This window comes from Crocodylus porosus, unplaced genomic scaffold (genome assembly GCF_001723895.1).
Source record: "Crocodylus porosus isolate Cpor-Errol unplaced genomic scaffold, CroPor_comp1, whole genome shotgun sequence".
In the NCBI taxonomy this organism is placed as follows: Eukaryota; Metazoa; Chordata; order Crocodylia; family Crocodylidae; genus Crocodylus; species Crocodylus porosus.
Genome location: NW_017728907.1, coordinates 63,942,977 through 63,959,976, shown reverse-complemented (window position 1 = coordinate 63,959,976; position 17,000 = coordinate 63,942,977). Strand labels below are relative to the sequence as shown.

At 43.5% G+C, this 17,000-nt stretch overlaps 1 protein-coding gene across 1 annotated transcript; it reads left to right on the top strand.

Moving 5' to 3' along the window:
• PTGER3 (prostaglandin E receptor 3) lies at positions 1–16,282 on the top strand (the record flags this gene model as incomplete). The annotated part of the gene is made up of 2 exons (XM_019530647.1): positions 1–678; positions 14,365–16,282. Coding segments are annotated over 2 exons (966 nt in total), but the record flags the coding sequence as incomplete, so codon positions are not given.
• Between the last annotated feature and the right edge of the window lie 718 nt (positions 16,283–17,000).

The window sequence follows — 17,000 nt, the reverse complement described above, 5'->3', positions numbered from 1 at the left end:
GGGCTGGCGGGCAACGCGCTGGCCATGCTGCTCGTGTCCCGCGCCTACCGCGCCAAGGCCAACCGGCGCAAGCGCTCCTTCCTGCTGTGCATCGGCTCCCTGGCGCTCACCGACCTGGCGGGGCAGCTGCTCACCAGCCCCGTGGTCATCGCCGTGTACGTGGCCGGCCGGCAGTGGCAGCGCGTGGACCCGTCGGGCGCCCTCTGCGCCTTCTTCGGCCTCAGCATGACGGCCTTCGGCCTCTGCCCGCTCTTCATCGCCAGCGCCATGGCGGCCGAGCGCGCGCTGGCCACGCGGGCCCCGCACTGGTACTCGAGCCACATGCGGCCCGGCGTCACCAAGGCGGCGCTGCTGGGCATCTGGCTGGCCGGGCTGGCCTTCGCGCTGCTGCCGCTGGCGGGCGTGGGCCGCTACGCGCCGCAGTGGCCCGGCACCTGGTGCTTCATCGAGGTGCCGGGCGGCGCCGCCTTCGCCGCCGCCTTCGCCTTCCTGGGGCTGGCCTCGCTGCTGGTCACCGCGGCCTGCAACGTGGCCACCATCGCGGCGCTGGTGTCGCGCTGCCGCGCCAAGGTGACGGCGTCGCGGGCCGGCAAGCAGTGGGGCCGCATCGCCACCGAGACGCTCATCCAGCTGCTCGGCATCATGTGCGTGCTCCTGGCCTGCTGGTCGCCGCTGCTGGTAGGTGCGGGCACCCGCAGAGGTAGGGGCGCACCAGGCTGGGGTGGAGAAGGGCTGAGGGTTTTCCCCTCAGCATTGGTTAGCGGAGCTCTCTGGAAGGAATGGGTTCTGGGCTACTGGCGTAGAAAGTATGTGCAACGTGAGCGGTGAGTTAGTCCCACTGGATCAGTTGCTTTATGAAGTAATACAGTTTTATCAACCCTCCAACTGGGGCAGACACCACTATAGGGCAGGAACACACTGGAGGCAGGGCAGGGGCACACCCGGGACAGGCCCCCACGCTGGAGGCAAGCACCGATACAGGGTGGGGTAGGGGCAATGCACTGGTACAGGTGGGGTAGGGGCGCACCATGTATGAGAGGACTTCAGGATGGAGAACTGCACTTGAGGTGGGCCAGAGGAGGAGGGTTGGGAAACGTGAGGGGCCCGAGAGGGAAGAAAGCTAGGCAGGCTGCTTGGGGAGGGGCAGGGCGAGGTGGCAGCAGTGGAGGACCTTGAGAGAATCTAGGCAGGATGCAGGGGTGGGGAAAAGGGTCGCTGGGAGCCTTCAAAAGGGCTGGCAGCGCGAAGGGCTTGGGCAAGGGGCTGGGGCATTTGGGAGAATTGTGGCAAAGAGGAAAAACTGGGAGCGTGAAGGAAGACAGTGGAGAAGAGAAGGCAGGTAGCAGAACATTTGACGGGGCGGTCATAGCAGAACATTTGACAGGGCGGTCAGAGTGGAGGGAGGGAAGGGAGACGGGTGGGGAAGTGCAGGTGAAAAGCATCAGCCAGAGAACGGTGTTAGCAAAGGGCTCCCAGGGGCTGGAGCACAGATCAGCTTCTGTTGAATGAGAGGGAGGCAGCAGAACGAGCAGGTCTGTGCACAGTACTGCCAAGCACAGCCGTGATCCCAGACATGCAGGGATCTCACCAAAGAGCAGAGAGAGGGCTTAGCAGTGGTAACAGCTGGGCAGCTAGTGCTGAGAATGTCAGAGAAGATGTGTGCCCAGACCCTCATTGTGACGGGGCCCAGTACTAGGGAGTCTTTTCTCTGCTCCAGCTTCTCATTTGCATGGGGAAAAATGATCTGACCTACGATTTTACAGCAGTCTTCTGTTTGTTAGTTGTTTTACTGGAAGATTGTACACTAATTTTGGCTGTGTTTTCTGAGATGATGAGAACACATCAGTTTAGCAATCATTCACACAACTCTCCCTTTTGTCTTCTTAATTTATTTTTTTTCTTGCTTGTTGACCTGGAGAAAATCCCTTCTGAGGAGCAGGGGCCCCTGAGTCACTTTCAGTTGCATGGGATGGCAGCATGTCAGCACACAGCATAGTGGACAGGGTGGTGACCAGTGCAGGAGGAGATGTGTGGATTAACTGAGTAAATGTTTCTGCATGTGGGTGCTTCAGAAGGAAGGGAGGGTAACCTTGTACAGGGTATAATGGTACCTTGGGCCACATCCAAAATGGGCTAAATCCTTTTTTATTGTACCTGCAGTACAATAAGTACAGTTTCTGACTTTCATACAAAGTTTGAAATCTTTTCCCATGCACCTATATGTCAGAATGAGGGGAGAAAGAGGAAGACCTCCCATCTTTTAGGCCAGTGGGTCATTGGTTAGGACAGGGGGGTCAAACATCTGGCCCGTGGAGATGTATTATCTGGCCCATGGATCGTTTAACCAGCCCCAGCCGGTGCATAAGGTGGACCCAACGCTGTGCACACTACAGACGGCACAAGGGGTTGGTCTGGGGGGCTTCATGCAGGCCTTGCATATTACAAGTGCTACAGAGGCTGGCATGTGGAGTGCACTCACAGCCTGCCAGACCCAGAGTCCATGCACAGGGCCAGTCAGCAGGGTGTTGCACAGACCATGCATCCCATGCTGTCTCCCTGTGCTTTGTGCAGTGTGTGTTGGTTCATTCAGCCCCATGTGCTGCATGCTGGACCAGCTGGCCACAGGGCTCACTATGCATGTTGCCCCTGGGGCTGGCATGGGGCATGTGCTTCCCACCACACATGGACTAGACATGATGTTGCATGTAGCACAAGGGTCCAGGGCACAGGCTGAATGTGGTGTCCTGGACTGACCCCCTGTACTGCCTGGTCCAGTCCATGTGCCACAGGCAGCACATACCCTGTGTCAGGCTCAGAGGCTGGCGTGCGCAGCATGCATACAGGATTCAGCACTGTGGGTGCTCTGTAGGAGGTCAGCCCTGGTACAGCCCTCAGACCAGGGCTCAGTTTAGGTCCTGACACCCTGGATTAGGAACAGGAGGTCTGAAGTAAGCTGAAAGTGAAGTGACTTAAAGAGGGGAATGCTGCCTTGGAAGAGATGGAGCCTTGGGTTCTGGCCTCTACCTCATTGGCTTTTTTTGTTGTACATTGCATAAAATGGATAGTTTCGTGCAGGTTCTTCTCACTGAGCTATACGACATCCGGCTTGTACTGCTTCTCCTGGCCCCACATATCTTTCCCTCCTAGCTAACTAGGGGTCAACTTCAAGGCTGGAGAGTGTTTTTGGCTAATGACTAGTCATACCACAGCATAGTGGCTAGAGTATATTACTGTGATGCAGGTTCAAATTCCTTATTGGTAAAAGGTGCCTAGAACTGGGGTCTCCCAGTCCCCTGGTAGTCTTCCCCTTAACGATGATTAGTGGAGCTCTCATGGAAGGAATGGCTTCTGGGCTACTGGCTTAAAAGGTATGTACAACATTAGCAGTAAATTAGTCCCACTTGATCGCTTTCTTTATGAACTAATACAATTTTATCAACCCTCCAAAAAACCTGTCCATCCCAAAGCTTTATATTATTGCATATTACCTGTATGGAGATCACCAGTGGCTTGTGATAGAGCCTAAAACTATAGCGCAAATCTGGAGAATACTGGGTGCGCCTACATGAGACACTACTGCACAGTCGTTACTGCACATTTATATAGTACTTTTATTAGCAAGTTCTACATAGAGTTACTGCATACTACCAGAGTTACTGCATAGTAGCACCTGCAAACGTCTTTTTGGTGCCGCTACTGTGCAGTAGCCTAATAATACTGTGCTGTAGTGTATTAGCACTGTCTGTGCTATGAAGTGCAATATTATGTGATATTTTTCAGCTGCTGCGCAATGAGCATCTGGTGTAGATGTACTCCCTGTCATGTGAATGGTTTGCTTGACAGTACTACTAAAACCATAAGGGAGCCCAAGTTTGACCAGTCATGCAGGAAGAGTGATGGGTCACATATTTCAGGGTATGGCACTTCGTGTGGTTTAACTGATAGTGCACTTCCATTGCACTGAATCAGCTGCTTGGTAAGTTACATCACCTTGTGCAGCCATTCTCAGCTGTGTGCATAAGTTCCAACAGAGGCGTTTGCAAAGCACTACAATGTCTTTCTTTTGCAAAATTTACTCCACCACATCATTAGTATATAACAAGCCATGTGAAAGCAGCAGAGTTGATTAACAATAACGAGACTTAACCAGGTACCTAGGTTTTGCTACTGCTACCTGAGTAAGAAGTATTCAGCCTCAGCTGATGCATTTCTCTTGCAGAAACATTAGCAGGCCTAGACGCAGCATTCAGTTTACCCAGTGAGAAGTCTCCGTAAGGTCCGTGGAGACCATTCTATCCACTGGACATGAACAGTCTTCAAAGAGTGGCTCAGTATCCTGAGAGTGGGGATATTTTCTCCCCCAGGTGGCATGTACAGTTACTAAAGCACCTGATGTGATATTCAAGCAAATGGCTGAATCCCCATTTTTGAGCTTTTTAAAAATTCAAGCCTTTGTCAGCACCAATGCAAACTTTACTATAGTTACTAGTTTTACAATAAAAATCACAGAGTTAAGGCCAAGTTTGATCTCACTGGCAGTGGTATCAGTGGAAGTCTGCTGGTATAAAGCGGCCCCACCATTTTGAAGTGCAGGGATGCTGATACACAAGATGTGGGAGGCTGCTGGAGTGCGATAATTGCCACGCTCCAGCAGACTCAGTTGGTCCAATACGCTAGAATTACAGCGTGTTGGAGCAGCTTCCCTCCCTGCTTATGTATAGGCATCCTTCGAGTTTAAAAGTTAAGAATTCAGTCAGACATCATCAAAGAGCTGTCTAAATCTAGGCTGTGACATTCTTCCTCGGAAAGACAGATTTTCAAAAAAGTGCTGAGGGAATTGAAAAGCAATACAGCATACTTTTGGGGTGTTTTAATCCACAGATGAGTACAAACCTCTGAGACGAACAGCTGTCCTACGGTGTCAGACATCCTGGGAAATGCTTCTTATTGTCACATAACTAAACAAATCTTAGTTATCCCTGCTAGAGTTTGAAGAGCGAGACAGATGTTGTTTCAACAGAAGATTGTTTTTGGTTGTTTTGGGGTTTTTTATTGAATGGTTGGGATGGTTATTAATTCAGTAAAACAGGAAGAACTGAAGCACAGTGCAGTAACAATGTCACCGTAGGGCAACGTGTGGATGTGCCCATAGGCCAGCAAAAATAGGATAATACGTATTTTTGAGTTCAGTTGCCAGGTGGGCAAGATATCAAGAAGTGGTCCCTTACTGTAGGACAGATATACCATTTATGCAGCAAGAAAATCCTTGTTCACATGAATAATTGCATTGTCCGTGACATAGGTCAAATGCAGAGAGGGAGGAGGCACCACCTGAAAGATCAGCTTATGGCTTGCTTCTATCCCAGCCTATGACTGGCTAGATCTTAGCCCCATCCTGCACACACAGGGCTTCCATAAAATGTCCTGAATGTAGCTCTTCTGCTTCTGCCCTTGTCCACCGAAGAACCTCTTGAATTTTCCAGGACCCTGCTGCTGCTGGCCCTGTCACCCTCTGAAAGCAAGAATGAGTGGGATTTTATCACTACTGTTCTTATGCATTTTTTTCCATTCTTCTGTGCTATAAATTAGAGACAGCAATGTGTTCCTGAAAACCAGAAAAAGAAAATGAGCCACAAAAAAGAGCATAAACAAAAGTATATATAACAAACAAACAAGCATTTGAAACTCCTGGATCATTATTTTACAGCAAGTTAGCTCCTCTTTTTCCTCAAGTTAGCTCGTTATTTTACAGCAAGTTAGCTCCTCTTTTTCTACAGAACAAACGTTTGAAACTACTGGATCATTATTTTACAACAGATTAGCTCTTTTTTTTCTACAGATAATAAAATTACCTGCTTATAATTGGGTATGTCACAGCCAGTTGCACAGAAAAGCCAGAAACTGAAACGGTAGACAAGCATGATGATAAATTCTTTCATGTACTTTCTACTCTTGGAAGATATCTCACCACCCTCTGCCCCACACCTGTAACTCCATCTGTAAACAATACATATAATATGATCAGGTCTAGCCAAACAGGTAAAAAATCATATTTCACAGAATGTAACGTGTTACTTTAGTGACGTTTCTCTACTAGAGGGAGTTGTGTCCAAAATGTGTTTAAACATGCATCAGACATCTGTTACTAAAGCTCTAGTCCTTTGAAACAGAGCAACTGTATGGTGTTAAAGACCGGCAAAAGAAGTAAGTAAAAGACTGCAGTTAATGACTTTTTAATCTTATGTAGTACATGGAATAGGGAGCTCACATAATTTGAAACAATTTCTATTCTGTTTATAACCTGTTGATCCAACTATAATTTTTACTATGCTGTTTTACTATAGTTAAATAACTGTAGTTTCTAAACTGTACTAGGTCCTTTCCAAAAACATAAACCTCTTTAATACTTGGTAGGGTCTTAGGAATCTGTCATACCTAACAGTTTCATGTAACCATATAAATGTTTAAGCTAAAGGGTCTATAGCTCTCACTCAAAAAAACCAAGCAAAGAACCCCATTATGATGTAGCAGTGCTGCCTGCTGACTTCCAAAAATTCTTATGCATAGTGAGAAGAAAAAGAAAAAAATTCCCAACTTCTGCTGAAACCCTGTTCTCCAGTTCTTTAATTTACTGCATCTGTATAGAGAGAAAGCGAGGCACAGACACGCAGGAGAGGAGAGGATTTCATGGAACGCTCACAGCACAAGTCGGACAAACTGGCTGAGGCTTTTACACTTCATTGATATAATAGAAAATATACAGGTAGATGGAGAGAAGGCAGAGAGACGCTCTGGCATTTTGCTACAAGGTGAGTGGCAGGTGACAACTGACAACCAGCCTGACCTTTACTAATAAAAAGCAGTGCCTGTTGGAAACATAGTGGTTTTCAGCCCTGTGCTTTTATCTTGTTAATTTCCTCAGCCTCTCTTGGACTATTCTGAAAGCCAAAGTGAATTCTTTAGTTGTACTTTTCATTATGAAATAACAACACTTAAAAAAGTTTCATTTTGTGCTTTCAAGGGAACCAGTGCTGTAATACCTCCCTCCAAGAGTTGTCCCTGTACAACCAAAGATTCCCCTGGGTTTTCTAGTTTTACAATGTGGAATGATCGTTAAAGAACAAGTTTTTATTTCTTTTCTTCTCTTGTCCATTCTAACATATTATCTAGAATAATTAGAAACATTAGCATTACTTACTGCAGATGAGGTCAACTATGTCCCAATGTTAAGACAGCTGCAGTTTTTCTCATTGATGCCGGTGTCTGAAACCCAGTGGTGCACATAGGAAAAGTGCAGTTGGAGAACTGACCATTCTTAGTACTTTAAAATATCTTATGCAGATCTCCAAAACACTTCTGCAGAAATACAGGTCAGAGGGAGAGGCTTTCATTAACTTCCCTGTTGCACTATTTGGTTCTGTTTATAATTGAATTCAAACAATTATTCCAAACATTGTGCTAAGCATTTTTACAGCTTAGAAAAAAATCAATACTCTTCTATTCACCCTCTCCCCAGCCTATCACTGATTTGTATTATTCTTATTGTTTTACAACAGTATCTACAATATAAAATAATGGAAATTGCATTCTGTGGCTGATTTCTTTTTTCTTGTGCAAGTCATCTGTGCTCATGAGTTATTATAGTCTTATTATTAGCTGAGTAATAACCCCTTGTACAAGCTACTGTATTTTTAGGCTGGTATCATGGGAGTGGAAACGATTTAATTAAGTAAGGCAGTTCAGTAACAAAATGTAGATACAGAATAAATGATAATGAAACTATGGTGCAATCCTACAATCAGGAATATGGTTTCCCCTCTTCCAATCTCTTATGGTATAAACTGAGGAAAAGAGGGGATCTATATTTAATTCTCCCTTTCATGAGCAGACAAAATTCTGCAGGAATTTGGTGCGAAGATTAATGGGAAAATGAGCTTCTCAATCAAACTTTTTATTTATCATAAATGTTCCTAGTTTATGTTAATCTTTTATTTATTTTGGTGGCTAGCTACTGAATAGCAATCATGGTAAATCAACATCAGTCTAAAATCGGGCTGAGTCAAACCAGCTAGAGATAAAAAACAGAGGAAGTCATTCTATACTTGTTCCGAGAAACAGGTGTAAAATGAGCAAATAGTTCCATAGCAACTTTACCAAAACACAGTTCCAGATGATAGACTGTGCTCTGGATTTACAGGGCTATTTCAAATAATTTTGGATTATTCAGAAAGGCTTGCATGGTCCTTTGCTTTACTTGTTAAAAAAAAGAAACTCCCCCCCGCCAATCAGAATGAAGTCGTTACATCCCAATCCACATGATGGTTTCATATATAATATGAAATATTATGGAACACTGTCATGTACTTTCAGACTTGTGAAATACAGTCCTAAACTATTTGCTTTGGGGAGGTCATAATTCAGTAAATGATCTGCAAGAAAAGCTGCTAAATTCCTTGGTATAAATCAGTGAGCCCTGTTCTATTCAGGCTTTGCTTTCCTCTTCCTAGGTTGCAACATCACCATACATCCTCCAAGTTGTAGCAGAACTGATTCCCCTACAGAAGATGTGAAAGTACATATTGTAGGGACATTTAGAGAGAGAATCCTCTGGTACTCACAAAGCTCTTCAGCTCAGTTAGGGTCTCCTCAGTATCAGAGGGTGAAGTAGAAAGGAGAGAAGAAAAGAGAGCTGGAAAATATGCTGCTAAATGGAGTCTCCCTTATTTTCTTCCCATTGTGCAAGGGAGCCATATAAGGGGTTGATGCAGGCCACTCTATTAAAGAGATATCAAGGCATGGGAAACACGATTCTTTTCCTCAGGCACTATCTTCTTGACCAGTTACTCATGTTGATCAACAACTAATCCTTTAGATACAATCACCATCTTATTCTCCCCAAACCCAACATGGCTACTAAGAGCAATGGTATAGTTAGGCACAAAGAATCATGACAAACTACAATTCTAGATTATTGTAGAATTGGCCACTGAATGGAGAAAGAGAGCGCCTGCAACCCAGTGGCCTCCCTTCACAAACCACAGAAGTTGCAAGCTGGAAGATTAGGCTTAAGACAAGTTTGTGTGTTTATTTTTCAGTATAATGGATGCTCTTTCAAAATGCTTTATTTTATAAGCTCTGGGAGTGTCTGAGCTTTTACATATATACGTTGAATATGTTGAGATACATTTAAAATTAGTTTGGGCAGATCACAGGCAAATGTACAATAGAGAGTAAGCCTGTTTACTGGAAAGATACACTCAGTGATTTAGTAGGTTTTTAGTATCTCTAATATTCATAATTCTGGTTTAATTGCCACATTGCTATATATATAACAGTTTCATAGAAGAAGGTAATTCATTACATTACATTACATACATTCATTACATTACAAATTATAGGCCAGATGCCCTATTTATACATTTCACTGTAGTCCTATTGACTTTATTGATTTAAACTACCTGATTCTGCTAGCCTGTAACATTTATAATCTTCAATTTAAAATATTTTAAATGGCCAGTGCCAGCTTCATACAATTATACTTTTCCAAGTCTATCAAACTAAAGTGACGTTTCCAGTAAAACAATTTAATAGTCTATAAAAAGTGGAGCATTATATAGTATGAAACAAAATAAACAGGATGTGGTATATGAAAACAGACTCTTTTAAAAATACTGTCTTTTATTTGTGTGTTGCTGTTACCCCATTAACTTAGGGGCAATCAAACAAGACAGGGGATTGCAATGAATGAGCTATCATCAAGTTCTTAAAACATGCCTGGGCACTGAACCAAAAGAAGATCCTAATAGTACTTGGCTTTGATGTAATGTATGCATGTGGGCTTGTTTACATTTCATGCTTGTATTCTGATAATGTCTAACAGCCCGTTCAAGGTGGTACCCCATAGTGCTAGACCCTATTGAGAATGGGCACAGAATACAGGCAGGCTCATAGTCTACAATGGAGGTGGCTTCAAATAAAGGACGGGAGTTAACTGAAGGCAGAAGAAACTGATGATGGCAAAATTCCTGTTTTTAAGCAACAGCAGCAATCCAAAAATTTCATAGATTTTGTAGACATTAGGGTCTGGAAGGGACCCAAGAGATCATTAAGTTCCCCAGCTTAACCATGAGGACATCATGGGGAACTAGGTCAAATGCCTTCTTGAAGTCTGGGTATATGATGTCCACATCATCTCCCTTGTCCAGGGCACATGTTACCTGGTCATAGAAGGCGATGAGGTTGGTCAGGCATGACCTGCCAGTCACAAAGCCAAGTCGGCTGGCATTCAGAAGCTTGCCTTCTGTCAGTTTGGCATCCCTTGAGGGGATTTTTCTCGAGGATTTTTCCAGGGACAGACATAAGACTGATTGGTCCATAGTTTCCCGGGTCATCCCTCCTCCTTTTCTTGTAGATAGGGACCACGCTGGCTCTTTTCCAGTCATCTGGGACCTTGCCTGAGTGTCACAGTTTTTCAAATATTTCTGCCAAGGGGGATGCAATGATGTCTGCCAGCTCCTTCAAGACCCTCAGGTGCATTGCATCTGGGCCTGCAGACTTGTGAATGTGCAGTTACTCAAAGTGTTCCCTCACCTTATCTACGTTGGTTTTAGGCCCATCACCTGCTCCCAGATTGGTGGTTTGTGCCATTCCTGACAACGTGATCCTCCCGGGAGAATGAAAAACCAATGCAAAAAAGTCATTTAGGAGAGTGGCCCTTTCTTGGGCATCAGAAGTCAGTTGCCCCATTGGATCTCTCAGGGGCCCAATGCTATCCTTGTTCTTTTTCCGACTTCCCACATATATGAAGAAAGACTTTTTGTTGTCCTTGATTCCCATAGCTAGCCTACGTTCAGTTTGTGCCTTGGCTTTCCTCTACCGCTTTCTGCAGGTGTGGGCAAGTGCAGAATAATCCTCTTTGGTAATGCTTCCTGTTTTCCAGCTGGTGTAGGCTACTCTTTTTCACTTAATAAGGTCCAAGAGTTGCTTATTCAGCCATGGGGGCTTTCTTGCCCGTTGACTGCATTTCTTGTAAGATGGTATGGCTTTGCCCTGTCCTTTAAAGATTGTGTTTTTAAGAAATGACCAATCCTCATGTGCTTCATTTTCTGGTGGGGTATGGCCTCTAATTGCCTGACTGACCAATTCTCTCAGTTTGCAAAAGTCAGCCTTCCAATTTAAGGACTTTTGCTTTACTGCTGGGTTTGCCTGCTCTTTGGTGAACTAAGAAGGTGACCAGTTTGTGGTCGCTGTCACCAAGCTTCCTCTCGACCCGCAGATCGCTCACTAGGTCCACCCCATCGGCCATAGACCTCCTGGGTTTGGTAGAGGTTATCAATGCATGTGAGGAAGCTACATGACCTGTCAGATTTGGCCGTGCGCTCGTCCCAAGAGATGTCAGGGAAGTGAAATTGAAGTCCCCCATGATGATCATGGGTCGGGAGCGCTTGGCCTCGACCAGTTCCCTATTGAATTCTCAATCTAGGTGTTCCTCTTGGGGAGGTCTATAGTAGACTCCTACGAGTAAGTCACCCTCCCCATGTTCTCCTTGTATCTTGACCCAGAGGGTCTCAAAATGCCCTTCCTAGTTTGGAAACTCGATCTGCAGGGAGATGAGCTAGACCCCCACCTCTCTTCCCAACATGGTCTCTCCTATACAGGTTATAGCCCTCTGCTGCCACCGAGCAGTCATAGGTGGAGTCCCACCAGGTCTCTGTAATTCCTACCAGGTCATAATCATTTTCATATAGGAGAAGGGCCAGTTCCTCATACTTATTTCCCAAGCTCCTGGCATTTGTGTACAGGCAGTTATGTCTGCCGTGAGAAGCCCAATGCTTCCCTGAGAGGTTTAGCGGGACCTTTCCTTGGGCTGCCTCCCTTGTGCTGCCCAAGTTATTGGTAGTGCAGCTGACATGACCTGGGCTACAACTGTTAGTAGACTGCCCATCCCCCAGCGGTCTCAGCTTAAAGCCCTGTCAAGAAGGTCAGCCTTAGCAGATCATTTCACATTAATTTTAATGATTTAGCAGTTGGGTACATCGGTTCCAATAATGGCCTTTGCCCACTCTGAACTAGGTGCTCTGCAAACACATAACCCATGACCTGCCTTACAGAGCTTGTATTGCATCTGTGTCTCTGTTGCCCACCTTACTCTGTTTTTCTTATCTAGAATGAGAATTCATGACAGTTTTTCTCTAGCACGACATCCAAAAAGGGGGCCTCTGATGTCATTTGGAGCACCTGGAAATTCTGTGACATAAACACTAATCGGCTCTTCCTGAGCAAAACTTGCAAATGTTCATGTGAGAGAGTTCCAGGGTAACAGAAGAAGTAATCTCTCTGCACCCCCTTTAAAATATCTGTTAGTTTTGCTCTTAGATATTGCCCCAGTATGTAGCTGCAGTTCAGATACCCTGACAAAGTTCTACACCTGATTCCACTGAGAAGGCTTCTGAGTCTGTATTTATAGACTGCAGAAAAGAGGCTGTAATATGAAGCTTGCTAAACCTTGTATGTACTGGAGATTGTGAGTTTGTCCAAAATAGCACTAAATTTAAAAACAACGGCACTTTATGTACAGAACACTTGGTGGTGGTGAGCAGGGTCAGAATTTGAGGGCAGATACCAACTAATCCCTGGAAAAATACGTAAGTATTTAACAGCCTTAAAAACAGGCTTCATATTTCCCAGCATTATATTAAGATATGAAAATATCACAGTACTCAGAACCACTTTACCAGCTTCCTTGTCATTGCTGTTACCCAGACAAGCAATAGACTGACAACAGAAAAATGGGGATCTTGTAACTCAGCTTAACAGCATGCAGAGCTTTGGGTTTTATCTCGATCTCTTTCAAGGCTTCTCACATGAGCTTGGGAAAGTCGATTAAACACTTGGTTGCCTTAGTTTCATAAGAACTTAAGAAATGCCATTTACTGGGTGACACATTTGGTCCATCCGGCCCAGTGTCCTGTGTCACACGCTGGCAGAGTGTGAATGCTGAGGGGGAAGGTGAACAGGACGTATCGAGAATGTCTTCCCTGCTCCTCTACAGTTGCAGCTTGTGTTTTTGAGGTGGCACTGCTATCTGCCATGCTTAATACCTACTGATGGGCTTTTCCTCCAAGATTGTGTCCAATCTCCTTTTGAACTGACTCAAGCTATCATCAGCCTTCACATCTTTCCTGTCCTGTTGCTTTCTTACAAGGCTCATTTCATTCATGTTGGTAAAGCACTTTGAGCTTCTCAAATGAAAAGTACTGTTGAAGTGCATATTGTTTTAATTGCTTGAACAGTTACGCTACATTATATAATATTCAATTGACAAGCCCTTTAAAAGCCACAAGCCTGGTGGCAATGCATAAACCAACACGGAGAACTGAGTTGCTACATTCAAATGTTCATCTGAACCATCTATTTTAATAAACAGTGTAAAATATTGCACAGATCTGACATCCAGAAGACTTTTTCAGAGGAGAGCAGTGACACCACTTATGTTTTCGCTGTACCTCAGGAGGTGATACAGGGTGTGTCTACGCTGGTGCTTCAGTGTTCAGTAGCCTTTTCTACTGTGCTTTAAAGCAACACATCAAAAACCATGCCAATATGCTAATACACAGTAGAATAAGTTACTGCACGATAGCATCACCTAAAAACATGTGCTTACACTACTGTGCATTAGTGTACCTAATACACATTTATTTAGTACCTTATATTGGAGGTACCGCATTTAATTTGCATTCGTAAAAGCACCCTAATGCACATGTAGATACACCCCCTTTGAACAATAAGACTGCCCTAAAGAACAGTTTTCCTGAATGACATAGGGGTCAGTTAATGCCACCTGACCCCAAGGTCTTTAGAAATGAATAATCTCTCCATTGCTTTATCTGAAATTTTAAAAATGGCTGTGCCCAACAAAAGTTCCAAGGAAGAATTTAAAAGTGAGCCATTGTGAAAACTGATTTGTTTCCTAACTTCAGCAACTTATTCTAAATATATCACTCATCCATCACATGGACCTAATGCCACTGGTGCCATGTCCCAAGGAGGGGAAACAGCAAATGCCTCCTTGATTAAATACCAGATGTATAGATCCAAGTAAGGGATTGGTATAGGTTCAAATGTTATCATCGCCTTTTACTGCTGTGAATTTGAAGCTGTATGTCCCCCGCCAACATAGAGTATGAAGTTCATAAGCACACCCTCTATTTGCCGTGATTATGGTTTGATTTGGGGGAAATCTCTGGCAGGGGGAGGGAAACCTCTGTTCTGATGATTTCTTTTCTGTAAGATGTTTCTGCAGAAAGCAACAAAGTGCATATTTCTTAGAAAAAAGATTACATTATTTTTCTCACCTCTCCTTAGATTATGATGTTGAAAATGATCTTCAATCATACATCTATTGAACACTGCAATGCAACCAGCTACGTGGACCAAAACTTAGAACTGCAGGAGGAATGCAATTTCTTCCTGACCGCTGTCCGTTTGGCCTCACTAAACCAGATTCTGGATCCCTGGGTTTATCTGCTGTTAAGAAAGATCCTCCTCCAAAAATTCTGTCAGGCAGCAAGTGCTGTCTCCGGCTGCTCTAACACCAGATGGAAAGAGCGACAGGTCACTTTCTCAGATGACATAAGACAGACAACAGCATGAAAAAATGTTGATACAACTTGCATGCAAACTACTTTTCACAAGTAGTTTTAAATTTTACTGTGAATTTGGGCATCTGTGGCATGACAGTGTTCCTGCATAAATAGCTGCAGTGTAAGTGGTATGACTGGACATAGAGGGCCAGATAATTGTATATCATGTGTGCCAACAATGCTTAAATATAAAGAAAGGGATGTGTGCTGTTCTTAACAGTAGCCTACAATTCTGTTATCTTTGGCTGAGAGCATTTAGCCTACAGAACGTAGTCAAGCTAAATGCATCATGATTTCTAAGGATTCTTCTTGCATCAAGACAGAGGAGTCAATTGTTGTTTTGTAAGGGAGACAGATTCAACTGCTTAATACTCCTGTACTAAATTTTGACTCTAGGATTATCTACTACATCCAGATATTATTTCTTCCTCTGATTCTTTCTCCTTTTTGAGGGAAAAGTACAAGAGCTTTAAGGAAGAAAGCAACAGGAAGCCTTTAATTTCTCCCAAGTTCAATGTTTTGTTGTAAGAAGTGAAAATGACATGTATTTTGATGATGACATTTTCTTTGAAATGCTGAAAGGCAGCAGGAATCTCATGTGATACATGTTAATTACTAATTTTTCATGAATGTTAGAATAAATTCACCTTCTACATAGGTGAGGGGGGCTTTGGGGAATAGCATAAATGTGTAAGCTGCTCTTTTTTGAGAGACAATCTGTGAACATTTTTGCAAGTAATACCTGTGAAATACCTATATATTAACAAGAATAACTTAGCAAAGCTTTTTCACACAATGGTCTACCTTTGGCAGACTGAAATTGTGACAGACCAGGAGAGACAAGAGATGCTACTTTTTGTATTAACAGTAAGTATCCCCTTCGTAGTCATTATAGCAAAAACCAAATCACCATGTTCAAATAGTCCATTTTCCACACAGCCAGGTGGCATGTACACCACCTGCACAGCACCACTTCATTATACAAGCACATGTCTGGATTGTGTCACAGTCCAATCTGTTATTTAAGAAACTATTGATTGACAGCTGTCAAACACATGGCAGCTTGTAACTTTTAAAGTCAAACGTCACCATAGCAGGGAAGTTTGGACTGAGGCATCTCATTAGTCAAGTCTTTCCTTAGGTAGTATGCAGATTTGATTATCTAGTTTCTGATCCATTTGTGAGATATCAGCAGTTTCTGCTTTCGTAAAAATTCTTGAGTTTACTTACATTTACTCATGCTAGTGTGTCATTTGGTAATGGGCAATATTAAATGTGTGCTACTTTAGTCTTCTTGGTTAGTTAACTTAAATGTTATATTTATCTTCCCATGGATGAAGAGATGAGACAAAATAGCTTGAAATGTGAAAATCCCATATACCAGTTTGAAACCATTTGACTCATAACTTCCTGTCTTGTGACTAATCTTCACTATTATGACAGCTAAGAAAGAAAAGTAATTGAAGTTAGATTGGCAGATCACCTTGCATGTCAAAGTCTCCAGTGCAATTACATTTAATGTGACATCAATATTCTGACATTTTATAATTAAAAAATAGCACAACTATCACATCAAGGAACTTTGGCATTTTGTTATTGATCATTTTTTCTTTAAATCTCCTACTTTCATTTAATGCTGGCAAAAAATAAATGGCTTTGTTCAATCTCTACCTGAACACACAAGAATGGACTTGAGCCCCCTGAAGTCAACAGGAGCTTCAGCATGCTGTGCTACGCAGCAGAGACACCAAGCTAGAGCCAAATGAGTTAGTCTGTACCAAAAGTAATCTAACTACAGCAGCACAAGGATCTGTGCAAGCTAAGAGACCCTGATAATTTATCCATGCTTAGAGGTAGCTTGCAGAATAGACCTGACTTAACAATCTGAGTTTCTTTCTATGGAAGACATGGTGCTGAATTCTGCTCTAATGTGCCCTGGTACAACAAAGAGCAGCATATTTTATGCAGAAAATATGAAATACACACTTCAGCTACAGTTAAGTTACACCAGTGGACCTGATCAGAATTTGGCCTTCAGAGCCTTCCAGATAACAGACCAATATAGAGTACCAGAATCTCAAACTACTGGCAGTTTTTTTTCAGTCTGTCCCACTGCTGTCCCACGGACCCATTAGGAACCATTATTGAGTACAATGACCACAAGTGCCTATGCACTGACTGCACTATCCGTGTCTAATTCAGTAATAAGTAAGTAGTTGGGGAAACACTGAGTGAAAAAATGGCTTTACAAAATCAGAGTATTTCTTACTCTGAAAAAGTGCCGGGCATGATTTCATGCCAATTATTTTTTACTTACTTAAAAAGCCTACTTTTGAAGAAATAACGTTTAGCATGTTA